General features: G+C 41.1%; 1 protein-coding gene across 1 annotated transcript in view; it reads right to left on the reverse strand.

The window, feature by feature from the left end:
* Positions 1–1,531: 1,531 nt before the first annotated feature.
* Positions 1,532–16,251, reverse strand: part of TTLL4 (tubulin tyrosine ligase like 4) — a 1,780,839-nt gene continuing 1,766,119 nt past the window's right edge. Inside the window, exon 23 of the mRNA XM_044073711.1 lies at positions 1,532–1,870. Within this exon, the coding sequence (XP_043929646.1) occupies positions 1,708–1,870 (163 nt within the window). The 3' untranslated portion in view covers positions 1,532–1,707. The remainder of the gene's footprint in view (positions 1,871–16,251) is intronic.

The raw sequence follows: 16,251 nt of genomic DNA on the forward strand, positions 1-16,251 counted from the left end.
ACACAAAAGCAACATAGTAACATCCAATCATAAGTGGAAGTACACGCTGCTTTCTAAACAAAGACACTGCATTAAAAACTCAGTTGAACAATTATCTGAGCAAGTCTTATTTTGGCAAACACCACTGTTAGAAACACTTTAATCCTGTAGTGAAGATGTCACTTTTCCTCTTGTCTTTTGGATGTTGTCTGATATTTCATACTTTTAAATCTTGCCTTCCTACTCTAACATAAGCAGAAAAGGCAGAAAGAAAATACATAAATGGCAAAATACAAATCTAGTGCATTTTGAAAGTAGAAAGAATGGGAACTGTCCAGCATTTCCAGTAAGATGACCACAGCAGTAAACAACTAAACCAGTCACCAGTCAGGTACCATGGGCACACACATTAAGTATACAAAAAAAAAAAAACATTGGAAGACCAACAGAAAAAAGGTGATAATACTGGGGTCAAGACAAAGGTCTACAAAGTAACTTGGGATTCATAAAGTCTAGGTATAAAGCAAAGATATGTACAGAAAAGAAAAATAATTTAAAGAAGGGCACTGCAACAAATGGCGCACACAGTATCCAAAAAAATTCCAAACATTCCTGCTCAAACTAGAGGTATTGCCAAGGATTCTACTACGTTTCTCTAAACTCAACTAACGATTTCTTCTGAACTGTCCATTAACCTTTTAAGCGGTTCTTACCCCTTGCCAACTGAATTTTAAAGTGCATGACCAAGCTCTATTTTCCTACAATTTTGAGGTTTCCAGATAAGGTGATATAAAACAACCATGCCCCCCAACTTTCTATTTTGTACTGAATTACTTGAATTGTGTTCAACACTCTTTGCAATTTGATTGCTTCAAAAGTGATTTTCTGTTAGATTCCAAACATCTAAATTATGGGATTTAATATGCAACTGTCTGCAAATATCCTGACCATTTCTACCTCCCAGAAAAGGACCAATTAGCAGCTATCAGAAAATTAAAATATAATTCAGTAAGGTTAATAGAATGCAAAATATTTTTATAAGCAATTTCATGAGTTTCTGGCACCCTGGTTTGCTCATGGTATATGTTCAGACTTTTCTGCCTTATGCCCATTAGTTTCTTCAAGAATTCCTTAGAAAGCTTCAATTGTCTGCTGCACTGGTACCTGCTTCTCCTTTCTTTTATTCTAGGTAGAAAATTATCTTCAATCAAGGTCTCATCAGTTATTATTAAAACCTGTCTCACTGCTGTTATTACAAAGGCACACTTTCTAATTGGTTTTCACTTAAAATGTGCTATACTGGCTTTAAATAAATATCTCTTACACTACTTCACACTAAAGCATACATCTTGTAATAAAGGCTGTATTGCAACAAATAAACCTGCCGCTTGCATTCTGGCACTTCAGATGCAGAGGCATGTACTTTTTCAGTCTGGAAGAAATTACAATAAAATATATAAAAAAATAGCCTACAGATTTGTCAGCTTCAAAATCAAAATGACACTAGTGTTCAAAGTGCAGAAGTTTGAAAAACACCTGTAGGTAACAATCATTAAAAAAATCTGTTGCAGCTTTATTTGAAAATTATATGCAAAGTCAAAAAATCTGTTCCAGCACAGAGCAGAAGTTGTGATTCTTGATTATAACCCCTTGCCAAAATTGCCAGTTTAGTCCTTTCCATTTCTGAGGTAGGCGTATTTCCTGGGGAGCTGGAACAATGTTGTGCTGTTAAGCAATCTGTGTAATATCAGGAAGGCTGCTGAATGCATGCTTCAACAAAGTAGGTGTTAGACGACTCATCACAGACAAATTCTGAAGGGAAGGCACGGACTTGTGGTTCTTGCTAAGATCATCTGTGTCATTAGCTTTTTCTTTCTGAACCGCTATTTTGCTGGGGGGGAAAAAGAAAATCTGCATGTTATTACACAGTTCTTAACTCTCAAGCTAGAAATTCTACAGGATTCTGGTTAAAATGAAATGACTAAAAAGTTTACTTGCACAACTCTAAGCATAGAACAATATATCATTCAGAGAGCAATTGCTCTGAAATAACCTCCCACAACCAGATAGTGTCAAAAATGTTTTTCATCAGCAATACATACAAAGGATCGGAGTAAGAACGTGATAATGAACACTGAAGGAAAATAAAGGGAACTACTACTAATTTTACCATGTTGACTGAAAGTTTAAGTAACAAAAACTCAGCAAAGCCATTCCTGTGAAGGAATAACAAAAGGCATAGCGGAATATAAATAAGGACACTCTTTACCAACTTAAGATGGCTTTGGATAAAAGGGCATTTGGAAAGCTTGCTAGCTATGTGGAAAGTACAGTTGTGAACATTTACCATAAATGTAGATGTTAGAGTGTATTCACTGTTGCAGTCATCACATTTAGGTTATCGGCCTGAATACCAGTCTTTGGATTTCTGCGTTGGATGCTGTTGCTTCTTCCTTGATGTCGGATCGTCAGGGGTATAAAACATGCAGCCGACGCCATTACATCAGTTTTTCTTGCCCCAGATGTCAGGTACCCCCACAATAGGAAGCAATTATAAGGTATGGTATACCCCCAGCAAAAAGCAAATACACCTGATATAATATATGCCAAACAAGAAGGAAAGGTAGAGCCAAGAGAAGTCAGGGGGGCTAAAGGGAGGGTAACCAGGACTGCAACAGTGAATACATTCGAACATCTATATTTATGGTAAGTGCGCACAACTGTACTATGTTCTTCGTGTTTCACTGTTGCAGTCATCACATTTGGGTTGATTCCCAATGCTAAGGAAGGGATGAGGAAGTTAAAATAGCATTAGGGCCAGCTATTAATCCCTGCAAGACTGCAGTGACAAATCCAGCTCTGGATTTAGAGAAGATAGGCGAGTGGTAATGCTTGGTGAAGGTATGTACAGAGCTCCAGATAGCAGCTTCTAGGATGTCCCTGGCAGGAACCCCTCCCAGAAATGCAGCGGAGGTAGATGCAGCCCTGGTGGAATGTGATCTTATCCCCTGTGGGGTAGGTTTTCCATGGTGCTTGTAGCAGAAATGGATGCAATGGGCTATCCATTTGGAAATGGTTTGCTTTGAAATAGTCTTCCTCTCTGCCCCTGCAGCAAAGCTAACTAGCAGCTGGTCAGATATTCTGATAGGCTTAGTCCTGTCCAAACAGAATCCAAGTAGTCTGTGCACATCCACAGAGAGTGCAGTATTCGTTCCCCTTTGTTTTGTGGATTAGGGAAAAAAGTAGGCAAACAGATGGACTGATTTAGGGCCACAGAAGACACCACCTTGGGCATAAAGGAAGGATTAGTCCTGAGGGAAACCCTGTCCGCATGGAAGATAATGAAGGATTCCACTGCCACGAAGGCCTGTAATTCAGACACTCTTCTAGCTGAAGTAATGGCTAGAAAGAAGGCTGTTTTCCAAGAAAGGAATTTCAACTCTGCTGCAGCAGTTGGTTCAAAGGGGGGAAGAGTGAGCTTTTCCAATACAAAGTTAAGGTCCTAGGTTGGAGTGGAAGCTCTCCTGGGGGGGGGGGGGGTCTTACATTTTTGGCCCCTCTAAGGAATTGCTTTAGCAAGGGGTGAGAGAAGAGGGGTGGCTCAGTATTATAATGTGCTGAAATGGCAGAGGCATGAATTTTAATTGACGAGAAGGACAGGCCCTAGTGGAGCATTTCTGTTAAGTACTGTAGAATATGAGGTAAGCTGGGCACCGCTGTGCCCATCCCCTGAGCCAGGCTCCAGGAGCCATATCTTTTCCAATTTTCAGCATATGATTTTCTAGTACTAGGCCTCCTTGCCTCCAGAATGACATCCAGTACCTGCTTACTGAGGGATGCTAGGGGAGAGCTCAACGAATTAGCCAGGCTGCAAGGTTTAGGGTTTGAAGCTGAGGGTGCAGAATCTGGCCCGCCTGCTGGGAGAGCAGGGAAGGGGTCTGAGGCAGGTGCCATGGTTGCAGCAGTGTCGTACTGTGCAAGAGGGGGTACCAGTGCTGACCTAGCCAGTCTGGTGCAATCAGCATTGTCCTTAGCTTGTCCTGTTTGATCTTTAGTAGGACCTTCGAGAGGAGATGCAGAGGGGGAAAGGCATAAACTGAGAGGCTTTCCCAGGTGAAGGACAGGGCATCCAGTTTCCAAGCTTGGTTGTGGGGAGTTCGTGTGCAGAATTTGTGCAACTGGTAGTTTTGAGGGGAGGCAAACAGGTCTACCTTTGGAGTCCCCCATTTGTTCCTCAAGAGGCTGAATATTTTGGGTTCTAGTTTCCATTCGTGTGGGTCCATGAGATTTCTGCTTAGGTCATCTGCCTGTGAATTTAGTTTGCCTAGCAGGAATTGAGCTTACACGTGTACGTGGTAGCTTAAGGCTGTGTTCCACAAAGCCATGGCTAGTCTGCAGAGAGGGTACGAGTGGGATCCCCCCTGCTCGTTTATGTACCACATAACTATGGTGTTGTCTGTCTTTACCAATGGTTGTCCTTTAAGAATACGGTCTTTGAAGGCTGTCAGAGCATTCTGTACAGCTAACATTTCTTTTTGATTGATATGCAGGTGCATCTGTCTCAGGTTCCATCTGCCCTGAATGCACTGCCCTGCCATGTGAGCCCCCCATGCATAGTCTGATGCATCTGTTGTTAGGGTTTTGGGCATCAGGAGGTAGAGTGAAAGGGAGTCCCTTGTTGTGGCAGCAGGCCTCTGCCCACCAAAGGAACTCTGCCTTCATACAAGGAATGATAGAAATCATTGCTTCCAGGTCCTGAGAATGTTGACACCATAAGGCTTTTTAGATACCATTGGAGTTTCCTCATATACAGTCTTGCATATGGAATTAGTAAAATGCAAGAGGCCCTGAACCCCAGGGCTTGCAGTATTTTCCTAGCCGATAGCTGGGGTTTTGTGGCCAATAGTTTGAAGTAGGCTGTCAAATAAACTTGTTACTCCGGAGTGATGAATGCCATCTGGGAAGTTGTGTTCAAGCTTGCTCCCAGGATTACAATCTGTTAGCAGGGTACTAGGGGAGATTTCTTTTCGTTGATGGTGTACCCCAGAGAGGTTAGAAGCTTCTTTACGAATGCCAGGTGTTGTAATAGCAAGTCCTGGCTTTCTGTCTGAATAAGACAATCATCCAAGTATGGGTAAATTTGAATATTTCTCTGCCTGCAAAATGCAATGGCTGGAGCTAGACACTTTGTGAATACCCTGGGTGCAGTAGATAAGCCAAAGGGAAGTGCAGAGAACGGATAGTGCATGGAGCCTTCCCTGAAGTGTAGGTACTTCCTGCAAGATTCCCTTATTGGGACGTGGAGGTAAGCTTCCTTCAAGTCTAGGGTTGCCAGCCAGGCATCCTTGGCTAGCATGTGAAGAAGCTGTTGAATTTTGGAACTACCAGAAAGGTGTTGAGAATAGAGAGGTCCAGGATAGGATGCCAGGAGTTGTCTTTTCTGGGTACCAGAAAAAGTCTTGAATAAAAACCTTGTCCCCTTTGTTCTGCTGGGATAGGTTGAATAGCCCTGATATTGAGAAGAGTGAGAACCTGCTGCTGTGCCACCGCCCATTGATTTGGGGGTAGGTCTGGCCAACCTTTTGGGGTCATGTTCAAAACCTATTTGTCCTGAGTAATGAATTCCCAGTTTTTTTGCATGCAGAGTGAGCTTTCCTCCTAAGGGAGCAGGTAATTGAGCAGGGCTTGAAAGGGTTAAGGTTAAGTCATTGTGCCATTTATCCATAGGGGGGTGGCTTACTACTCCCTGCTTTGGAAGTGGGAGGCCCCCCCTCACTGTTTAGGTCTGTGCGTAGCCTGAGATTGTAGCCTAGGTGGTCTGCTGCTCCTGGGTTTGGACTGAAAAAGGGATTGGAAAGGACCAGTTCTTTGAAGGCCAATGCCAACTAATCTCCGACGCTGCACTTGTAGGAAATCTTTAACAGTTTGCATAGATTTAGCTTTTTCCTCCATCCTTTTGAGGACGACTTCTGCTTTGTTGCCAAAAAGGCAGTCTTGGTTTAAGGGAGCTTCCAGTAATTTGGCTTTTACATGATCTGGCAAGTTTTGTTCCTTAAGCCAAGCATGCCTTCTAATTTCAGACCCAGTGACAACAGCCCTGCAAGATGTTTCTAAAGCATCAAAACCACATTGCAAAGTAGGTTTACCAACTTATTCTGCAGAATGCCTTAAATCCTGTAATTCTTTGTGTTCAGTACAGTCAGGAATCAACATCATTTTCTGTTTAAGTAGTCCCATAACATGCTGCTGATACTTTAACATATGAAACTGACAATTTAAAGCCCATATGGCCAAAGTAGCAGAAGCGTATACCTTCTTACCCCATCTGTCTAATGCTCTAGAACAGGGGTGGGCAAACTTTTTGATTCGTGGGCCACATTGAGTTCTAACATTTGACAAAGGGGCCGGAACAGGAGCAGATAGATGGCATGCTTTGAAAACATCACCTCATTGGGGGAAAAATACACATTTTGGGATATGGAGAAAACATGTGCTTTAATTTCCAATGAAAATGAAGAAAAGCATTACAATAAAATCTCTGACTTCGAAATGAGTCTTTAAACACTGAAAATCAAATAAATGACCATTTTATTTTAAAGCACTGAAAGTTCTGTTATCCTTCAGGATATCACCATCACTCTCCTCCTGACTGTCTGTTTTTTCAAAAACGGTAGGAGATGCAGATGTACTTGTCCTGTTCCTTTTATTCAATTTGTTTCCCCGGTGCCAAAAGTCAACAACGACCAGTGCAAGGACGAAACAGTTGCAGCAAGTCAGTCTGTGAAGCGTTATATTTGATCTGCGCGCACTGTTTATTTTAACAACGTGCGTATCACGGAGACACACACATTTTAATGGGAGCAGTGTTGTTGGTCTCCTTTTTTAGCCAGCGCATCAAAGTCTGGAGTTAGTTTTGTTGTGGCGATTCTCAGGATGGATCTGAGGTGTAGGTCTGTTAACTTGGATCTGTGGCTGGCTTTGTTGATGTTCATGACGCTGAAGGTCTGTTCACACACGAAGGTAGAGCCAAACAAAGCCAACACTCCTTATTGAACACTAGACATTCTCTGTCCACTTTCCTTTTCTTGGGTCCGCTCATCTACATAGAGGAGCGGTGGGTCAAAGGGTAAAGTGCAAACGTGGAGTAATAGGCCTACGCTTCACCTCAACAAAGCCAATATATCTAGAGTGCGCCATCTAGTGAGGAAACATCAGAATTGCAGGGGAAATAAAACATTAACAAGGTTAATTTATTAAATTTTTTCAAGTTTGGCGGGCCGAATCAGAACGTTTAACGGGCTGCATGTGGCCCCCGGGCCGTAGTTTGCCCATGCCTGCTCTAGAATCTCTATCAGAAGGGCTAGGATTTTTGGCAGCAGTAGCCTTAATGCCTTTTGGTCCTTGGAAAATAGTCTCTGGATCCGCAGAAGGATTCTTGAAGAGGAACTTGTGAGAGTCAGGTACTCTGTAGTACCTATCAGGGTTTCTGGAAGCTGGAGGTAAAGTGTCTGGGGTAAGGCTAGATTCCAAGAAAGCATCATCTACAATGTCCAGAACAGGAGGGATAGCTAAAGGCCTGTGTTGAGGTAGTAGTAAGAATTCCCTTTTGGACTCAGAGTAATCCTGGCTTTCCCAGCGGAAATGCTCCCTAAGAGTGTGCAAGGTTTCATCGAAAGAAAAGCAGACTGAATGGAATCCTCTGCATCAGAATCCTCATGAGTAGATAAGGGCAAATCCAGGTAATCAGGAGCATAAAAAGCAGATTCCTGATCAGAAGAATCAGAAAGAAAATCAGTTCAAGGTCTCTTAGAGGGGGAAGGTTGGCTTCCCCTAATTAAGGTAATAAGGTCTTCAGCCATTCTAAGCATTTGTTTTTTAGGCATATGGGCCTGAGCCTGTGGTTTAATCGTCGGTTTTCTAGACATAAAGTGAGTTTTTGGCCTGGATGAAAACAATGGCGTCGGTTTAATATGAATGTCTATAGGCCTGAATACACCCTCAGAAGCCGGTGTTTGCACAGCGGCTCCAGACCCATCCAAGGTAGGGACATCCGCAGATTCCATAGTCGAAGCATCTCGCAGCATACCGGACTCCGAATGGGACTGAGTAGAGGCCTGCGAATCAGAAGTAGCGGGTATCAGGGGCTGCGAAAGCACCTCACTGAGTACCGGCGGACTGGCGACTCGCTTAACGGAAGCATCGTCGGCAGTTTTGGACTGATGCAGTCTGTCTCTGCCTTTATCCTTACTTTTGTTGGAATATTGGTAGTCGGATGGCTTGACGAAGCCATTTTGGAGTACACAGAACGAGTACGAAAGTAATTAGCTGCAAAAATAGCCCGATGAATAGTACAGGCATTGAACAAGGCACAAAACCAACAACGAGGGACATTGTGGTCTGGGCCTAAACAGGGGATGCAGTAAGAATGAAAATCTCTATCAGGTATTTGCTTTCCACAGGTAAGACAATTGTTAACTTTTACTGACATCGGTTAGAGAAAGAAAAAGGATCCCCAACAGGGTACTTAGTTTTTTTTTGAAGACTTCGGGTCTGAAACTCAACGAAAATTTCAGGAGTCGGCCGACCGGCACTTGCAAACTGCTTCTGCTTCAGGCACCACACGGCAAGAAAAACTGATGTAATGGCGTCGGCTGCATGTTTTATACCCCTGACGACCTGATGTCAAGGAAGAAGCGACAGGATCCGACGCAGAAATCCGAAGACTCTGGTATTCAGGCCAGCTGAGGGCTACCTGCAGGCAGATAAACCCAAATGTGATGACTGCAACAGTGAGACACTAAGAACATCTAACTCCCACAACAAAGCAGGTAAGGAGATACTTTACACATACTCCAAAGCATGCACATACCTCCCAAGGGCAGTGACAGAACTGACAAGGCTGCCATGAGGGACCAAGGGTTTGATGCTGCACCAGCATCCTCATAATCGCCAGCCCTGGACATGGGTCAAGCTGAAGGGAGATTAAGGCAAGTCAGACAGACCTAGTAAATAAAGATAGAAGCTGGTATTGGGATTTTGGATGCAGACTCTTAAGGAGAACAACCAAAATCATACAGGGTATTATATTCATAAAACAGGAGGGAGTATTCAGAGAACCAAACCAGCACGAGAATGGAGGAGAGATTTTGCTGATAGGGCTGACTGTGGTCAGGGATACAGATAATAGGCAAGAGAGGGGTGGAATTTATTGGAGACAACTGGCAAAGAACAAAGGTACTGGGAGCAAATAACTAGAATGGGAAGAAGCCAAGAATTTATTTGTACTGCAGGTTAGAGATTGCCTTCCCCATCAAGGATTGATAGAGTATAGTCAAAGAGAAAGAAACAGGGGACTCCCAAATGAAAGACCATCACTGGTACAGCTTTTAATAGCATCTAGAACAGAAGCCACCATTAAAAAAGGAATAATTAGTAAAGCATATAAAATATTGCATGGCAATTATAAGAATCAATCAGAGAATTTTAGAAAGGATTGGGAAGACAGATTGGATAAGCGATTCACAGAGAAACAATGGGGGGAGGGTATATGTACATCTCCCAAATATGCAACAAAGTCTAGAAGATTTAGGATCTTTGTCGGGAAGTGTTTACATTAGCTATTTTTATACCCCAAGTAGACTCCAAAGAATTTTTCCTCAGGTGGACAGCAAATGTTGGAGGTGTGACGGGCAGGAAAGAGGTAGCTGGTAACAATTTTTTGGAAGTGCGATTAGCTGGCAGACTTTTGGGATTCCCTGCAGACCACTCTATCAGAGATGCTGGTGAGCATATTGGGGAGATGATTTTTTTGAGTTATGCTATGGAATTGCCTAGATATAGCGAGTCTAATTATGGTGTCTGCCAAAAAAGCAATTCCTAGAAAATGGAAGTCAAAGTCTAGACTAACTTTACTAGAAATTGTGAATACAGCAAGAGATAAAACAACTGGAACTGGGATCTTTAGAAAAGGGAAGGAGCAAACTACATAGGGAAAAAAAGTGAATTGTGGGAACAACATATGCACAGCAGGAATGAGGTTTAGGAGGCAGGATTTGAATGAGCTATACAATGCTTAACTGACAATGACTGGATGGTTTATGAGTGATGCGTAATTTTTACAACTGCAGTTGTTTCAATGGTGTCTGTGATGTAAACTAAAGTGATATCATTTTGTATGTTTTTCATTTATATAAATGTAAGATTGCCTTTGTCATATGCGTAAATTTAATAAAGATGCTAGAAAAAAAAAAAAAAAAGGATAGAGGCTGGTGGAAGCTGATGGTCAGATGCAGGGAGAGAGAGAAAAATAGGTTTACCTTCATGTGTGCATATTGCACAAGGGCGAACAGCAATTGTCCGAAAGGACGTTTGCAAAGTTTGCAAACGCCGAATAGAAAAAGGTATGAATGTGCAATGAGCGAATGCACAGTGACATTCGCTCATTGCACATTCGGCATTTTGGGGCGGATTGCACTATAGTGGGGATCGGAAAATGGTCCCTTTCCCCACTGTAGTGCGATCTCGGAATTAGAATATTAAAGTAAGGGAATGTGTGGGGGGGCAGACCCCCACATGGGGGGCTCCAGGGGGCTTGCCCCCCTGCTTTACACTTCATTAGATTTTTTTTTTCGATATTTATGTTAAAAAATCAGCAAATCGGCTTTTCGATTTGCTGATTTTCGAATATGTTAAATTGTCGCTGCTATGACTTTCATGGTTATGGTTTGCTCATATGAGCAATCGCACCACTGTGATTTGGTTTTGTAAAGGTAAACCAAAAAACATAAAACTAAAAAAGATTTAGAAGACCAACATTTTCTTAAAAGATAGTGCCATGCCAGCCACTGTAACCTCGTACACATTTTTCTCTTACATACTCTTCTAATTCCGCTCTCATTTTATAAGCTTGAAAAGAAAAACAAAACTTGTAACAAATTTTATAAATTTGCCTCAACACCATAACCAAATGCAAGACTGCTTATCGCTGCAGCACCTGCAGTGACTTGGAATGTACTCATCTTTCTGTCATTCAGCTATGCTTTACTTATAGAAACTTGTACATTCTCACCACTGTACTCTAAAGACCATTGTATAAAGTCTAGGGACCCACAATCTCAGTGTCCATCCCTAAATCCTGCAAGTATAGACAATGCAGATTTAACTTTACAGTTGAAAAATATATATGCTCTATCCTAGACAACAATCTTCAAGAACTCACTGAACACCCTCTACAAAACTGGACTTGCAATTCTGATATCACCTAATTCTCTGACATCAGTGCAACTAACAATCCATCAACTACTATGCATCACCACTCTCACCTTGTCAACTTTCATCTAACCGATGACTTATCAACTAGTTCTTTATACACTGAAGCACTTCTATTGCACAGCTAATATTTTATATTGACATTTTTCAACATCTGCTGGCATTCTTAAAGTTGATGTTTACTAAAGAAGCTACAGCAAGTTAGGACAACTGTTTTTCATTTTGTAAACCCTTTGCTCTTAACATGATTTAATTTGTCTTGTTTTTATTGACTAAAGCAGTATTATTTATTCTTATTGTTTGCTGACTAATCTCCCCATTTCCGCTATAAACTGGATCTTCCAGCCTAGACTTCCTAGCTAAAGGATGTAAATAAATTGCCATTTTTTGGATGACCACAGTGGGCCATGTCTTACTAAAATATGATTTTGAAAAACAAGCGGGCCATAACCAGTGCAGACAGACTTGCCTTTACTTAAATATCGAACTACTGTTGTACAAAGTGCAGTCGTTTGCATTGTTCATATTAAGTTATTTCAGAATTTTAACATTTTTTAGAAAATTTAGGGAAATTTTTTTTGCAGGACACAGCCACCCTCACGAGTATTCTGTGAAAACAGAAACAGGTGGCAGTCTTGACTTAGAAACAGCTGAAGCTACTATTCCACTAGGTAACCTGTGTTTTGAAAGGGCTAAAAAGGGACTGCACACTTCTTACACCAACTAATACTGTGCGATGCTACATGCCTATAGTCTGCTGATAATCAAATATCTATCTGTTCTTAGGTAAAGGCAATTGCAAGTCTGGGCTTTCTGAATGCAGCCAAGCCCTCATACATATTATCCAAGAGTTGCGTGTACACCCAATTTAGTGGGCAGTGAACTGCTAAGGGAAATTAACTGGCAGATGAAAACTTGGCTCACACTGACTTCTGAAAATCACCTCACACAGATCTATGATAAGATTCAGAGGGGAATACTTCCCATAAAGAAACTGTCACATGAAAAATATGAACTTTCATCAGAGGTGAAAATGTCCAACACAAACATAGCTTTCAAGCAAAGAAATGCCATTTTTGACAACTGAAACACAAGAGGGGAAAATGTTCTAGGCATAAAATTAAAGCTCAAGAAAGAGAGCAAGTTCTCAGACTGAAGGTACATTCATCTCCTGCTACTGTTGTTTTCCATCACTGTTTCAATAAGAACAGCCAAAACATTGCATGTGGAAAATGCTGACAAAAGAATGACATAAAAGCCTGCAGTCAGAAAGAGAAAGCAGGTAGCTCAAAATGAGTTCTGCTGTGCAGGAAACTGGGTCAAATCTTTGAGAAGCTGCCAAAAGCAGGCCCTATTCCATTCCAAACAAGAGGAAAATCACCCGAGGATTTCTGTCAGTCTGTGAGCCATCAAACATATCATCCATACTCGCTGGGCATACCAGCTATCATGAATGCAAGTGGAGGATAAGTAGTCTTCTAGAGCAAAAGGAAAAAACATTCATCAGAACTAAAACAAATGGAGCAGGAGCATTTCAGGTGAACAAACAAGTATTTGCAAAAACCACAGAAGCTGTCTGAACGACTGATACTTCAGCTGAAATAAAACCAAAAATAAAAAAATGTACAAAAAGATGAGCGCTTTCGCACCAATAGGCGGTGCTTCTTCAGATCTAAAATTCATCAAACCAAAAGGGTATAAATACATTAAATCACCAATCATCATTCAAACTACCTTAATTTAAGCACAGGTTTTAAAGGGATAAATTCATGTAACCCTTTTTCATCAGAGCAAATCAAACCAAATGGGTATAAATACATTAAATCACCAATCATCATTCAAACTACCTTAATTTAAGCAAAGGTTTTAAAGGGATAAATTCATGTAACCCTTTTTCATCAGAGCAAATCAAACCAAATGGGTATAAATACATTAAATCACCAATCATCGTTTTAAAGACCTTAAGTACAGGTTTTAAAGGGATACAATTTGAGAACAGAGTGAGCTGAGAGAATGGAGTTCGGATATGTTTGACTTATTCTAGTGAGGTAGCTCGTGTCTGTGAAACAGTTTAGAAACATTGGTGTCTCTTGATGTCTGATAAGTGCAGGAATGTGCTGGACACTCAGCTGCTATTTGTGTTCAAGAATGCCCCTTCCTTAAAGAAATTGCTTTGCTATAAACCTTTGAGTATAAAGGATAATTTAAATAAGAGAATAGGAAAAAAGGGATTTTTCCCCCTGTAATGAATGTAATGTTTGTAGATAAATTAGTACGGTTGGCTTATTTGTGCATCCAGTTACTCGTAGAAATTTTGACTTTGATCAATTTGCAAATTGCAGCACACAAAACGTAGTACATCTTGCTATTTGCCAAACATATAGTTGCTGTTATGTGGAAAAAACTAACAGATGTCTCAGAGACTGAGTTAGGGAACATCTATATAATATTAATAGGCAAGACATGAAGAACGCCTTAGCCAAGTATGTTGTTAAGGAGGGGGCTGGACACAGTTTTAAGTTTATGGTTATTGAAAATGCATTTGTTACAGATGGGGGGGGGGGGAGTTAAAGCACAGAGTGAGAGTCTAGAAACAAAATGGATTCTTAGACTTGCTGCACATAAGGAAAAAGGGTTAAATGATTTTATCCCTTTAAAACCTGTGCTTAAATTAAGGTTGTTAAAGTGATGATTGGTGATTTAATGTACTTATACCCAATTTGGTTTGATTAATTTTAAATCTGAAGAAGCACCACCTATTGGTGCGAAAGCAGTCATCTTTTTACACATTTTTTATTTTTAGTTTTATTTCAATTAAAGTATCAGTCCTTCAGCCAGCTTATGTAACATATTCATAACATCAGCTGATATGAAAAAAGGCTTTCCAAAGCAACAATTGTTGGGATAATACCGCCTGCTATTGTAAGCTCAGCATAAGTTACAATTTTCTTTAGCTCAAACTCAAGGCCGTAGATACTTGCTGGAACATGGCATGATGTCAGACACTAAGATAGAGTTGTCCATCTTCCTGTGTTCCTCAGTTTATCCACCCCCCCCCCAAACAAATCAGGAAGCAACCAGAATATAGATAAATAAAATGGTATACTTTCCCATCTTTACGGAAGATCCATCTGCAGATGATGGATGAAAGGCAACCCAAGATGCAATGTCACAGAGTTAAATACTTATCCCATGCGGAAGCTTACCCTGAAGACTGGAACAACAAATATTAAATAACCACATCATGTAATAATGAGTGGCAGCAAAGTAATTCAGTGATTAGTGTTGTTGTCGCACAGCACTCGGATCTCAAGTTTGGTTCTCAGTTGGAATGCCTCTACATAACCTCTGTGTCCACTTGGATTTTTGCTGGGTGCTTTGGATTCCTCCCACATCCCAAAGTTGTGCTGCACATATCTGGCATTCCCCCAGACAGCCTAAAAGGGCATCTGTGCTGTGTGGCAGTGAGCAAGTGTATGCACCTTGCAATGGGCTGGAAACCAAGTCTAGATTAGCTTCTCTGTTTTGTGCTCACTGAGTGCTGGGAGAGACTCCAGCTCCCCAGTGATTTTGAACTGGATTAAGCATGAAACTGGCCAATAAACTGATATTGGGTGAAAAGCATCTTGTACAGGAACACTGAGCTGAGCAAAATTATAAAAAAGAAAGCATTTCTGAAGGGAGGCACAATCCCAGTTTCCTTACACACCTACACACACACACAAAGGTATTAAACCCACAGTTCCACAACCAGAAAAGGTTTTCTGCTGCTAGTCTGCAGCTTTCTGCAGCAAAATCTGCAAACCTAAACATGACATGCAGTACACACAGCAAAAACGCATTTTATGCTCCATTCAGTCTTACACCCTTAAAAAGATATTTGTGATAACTGATATCACAGTCACAGAAGAGCCAAACTGTAAACTCATCATACTAAAAAGCAAAGATACTTGCAGTTAGTGCTCAATGGTGTTTGTGGTCTGATACTGATAGACTCAGCAAGTTATGCTGTACCTCACCTTAAAGGCCTTCTGCAGCTTGTAACTTTTGAGAAGAATCCCTCCCAAGTAGTATAAATTAACCCCCCCCCCCACAAAGAGTTAGGACACTGTTGCAAAAGGAAGACCAAGATGCAGGGGCTCAAAAAAAAAAAGCCATGACCAGCAGTATAGCAGGGACTCAAAAAAAAAAAAAAAAAAAAAAAAAGTCATGAAGTAGTGATGTAGGAAAGAAGCATGACTCCAGCAATTATGTTACAAGCAACAAAGTTTCTGAAGGTGGAAACTGCTAACTAAATGGTCAAGACACAAATCTTGGACACATTTTTCAAGTATCCCAAACAGCCAAACACCTTGGTGGAACTGCATTTGACAATATAATTTTCTAAAGGAGTGGTTATACAACCTGACAGTAAAAGATAATGGTTAGCAATCTACTCAGAAAGGAACTATTTAACCACTGCAAAACCTCCTTACCTGAATGGTATTGAGTAAAACCTGAAATGGTTGTGCAATTTGGCATCTTTCTTTTCTGGATTTTGACCCTAAACAATACAGTGGAATATACAGACTAGTTTGATGGCAATTCAGACACTATTCCTCGGAAGGAATGATGGACCAGTCCTAAGACTCCTCAGCTTATTGTCAAAGACCAAGCAGTTTTCCTAACAGGTAAGGCCTGAAGCCTGCCAACCCTATGGGCAAATGTACTGGACATCATTGCATCTTCCAAGTGCTAAACTTTAGAGCCACTGGACCAGCTGATTTCAAAATCGGACATGCAAGTCTGAATGAAGCCCAGTATGGTGGCAGCAGGCTGCCTACAACAAAAATAACTGTGTGGTCTTTTTCTTACACTACTTTGCTTGGAACAATTGAATATGGATCCATTTTTAGAAGATTTTGATGTCTTATGCCTGCTTCTGTTTTTGGAGTCTGGATGTACAGGCTTCAGCACAAGACATTTGTTACACTTTTACCTTTAGTATCCATTTTGTTATAGTGA

Source organism: Protopterus annectens, chromosome 6.part0, assembly GCF_019279795.1.
Source record: "Protopterus annectens isolate FY-2018-M chromosome 6.part0, PAN1.0, whole genome shotgun sequence".
NCBI classification, from domain to species: domain Eukaryota; kingdom Metazoa; phylum Chordata; order Ceratodontiformes; family Protopteridae; genus Protopterus; species Protopterus annectens.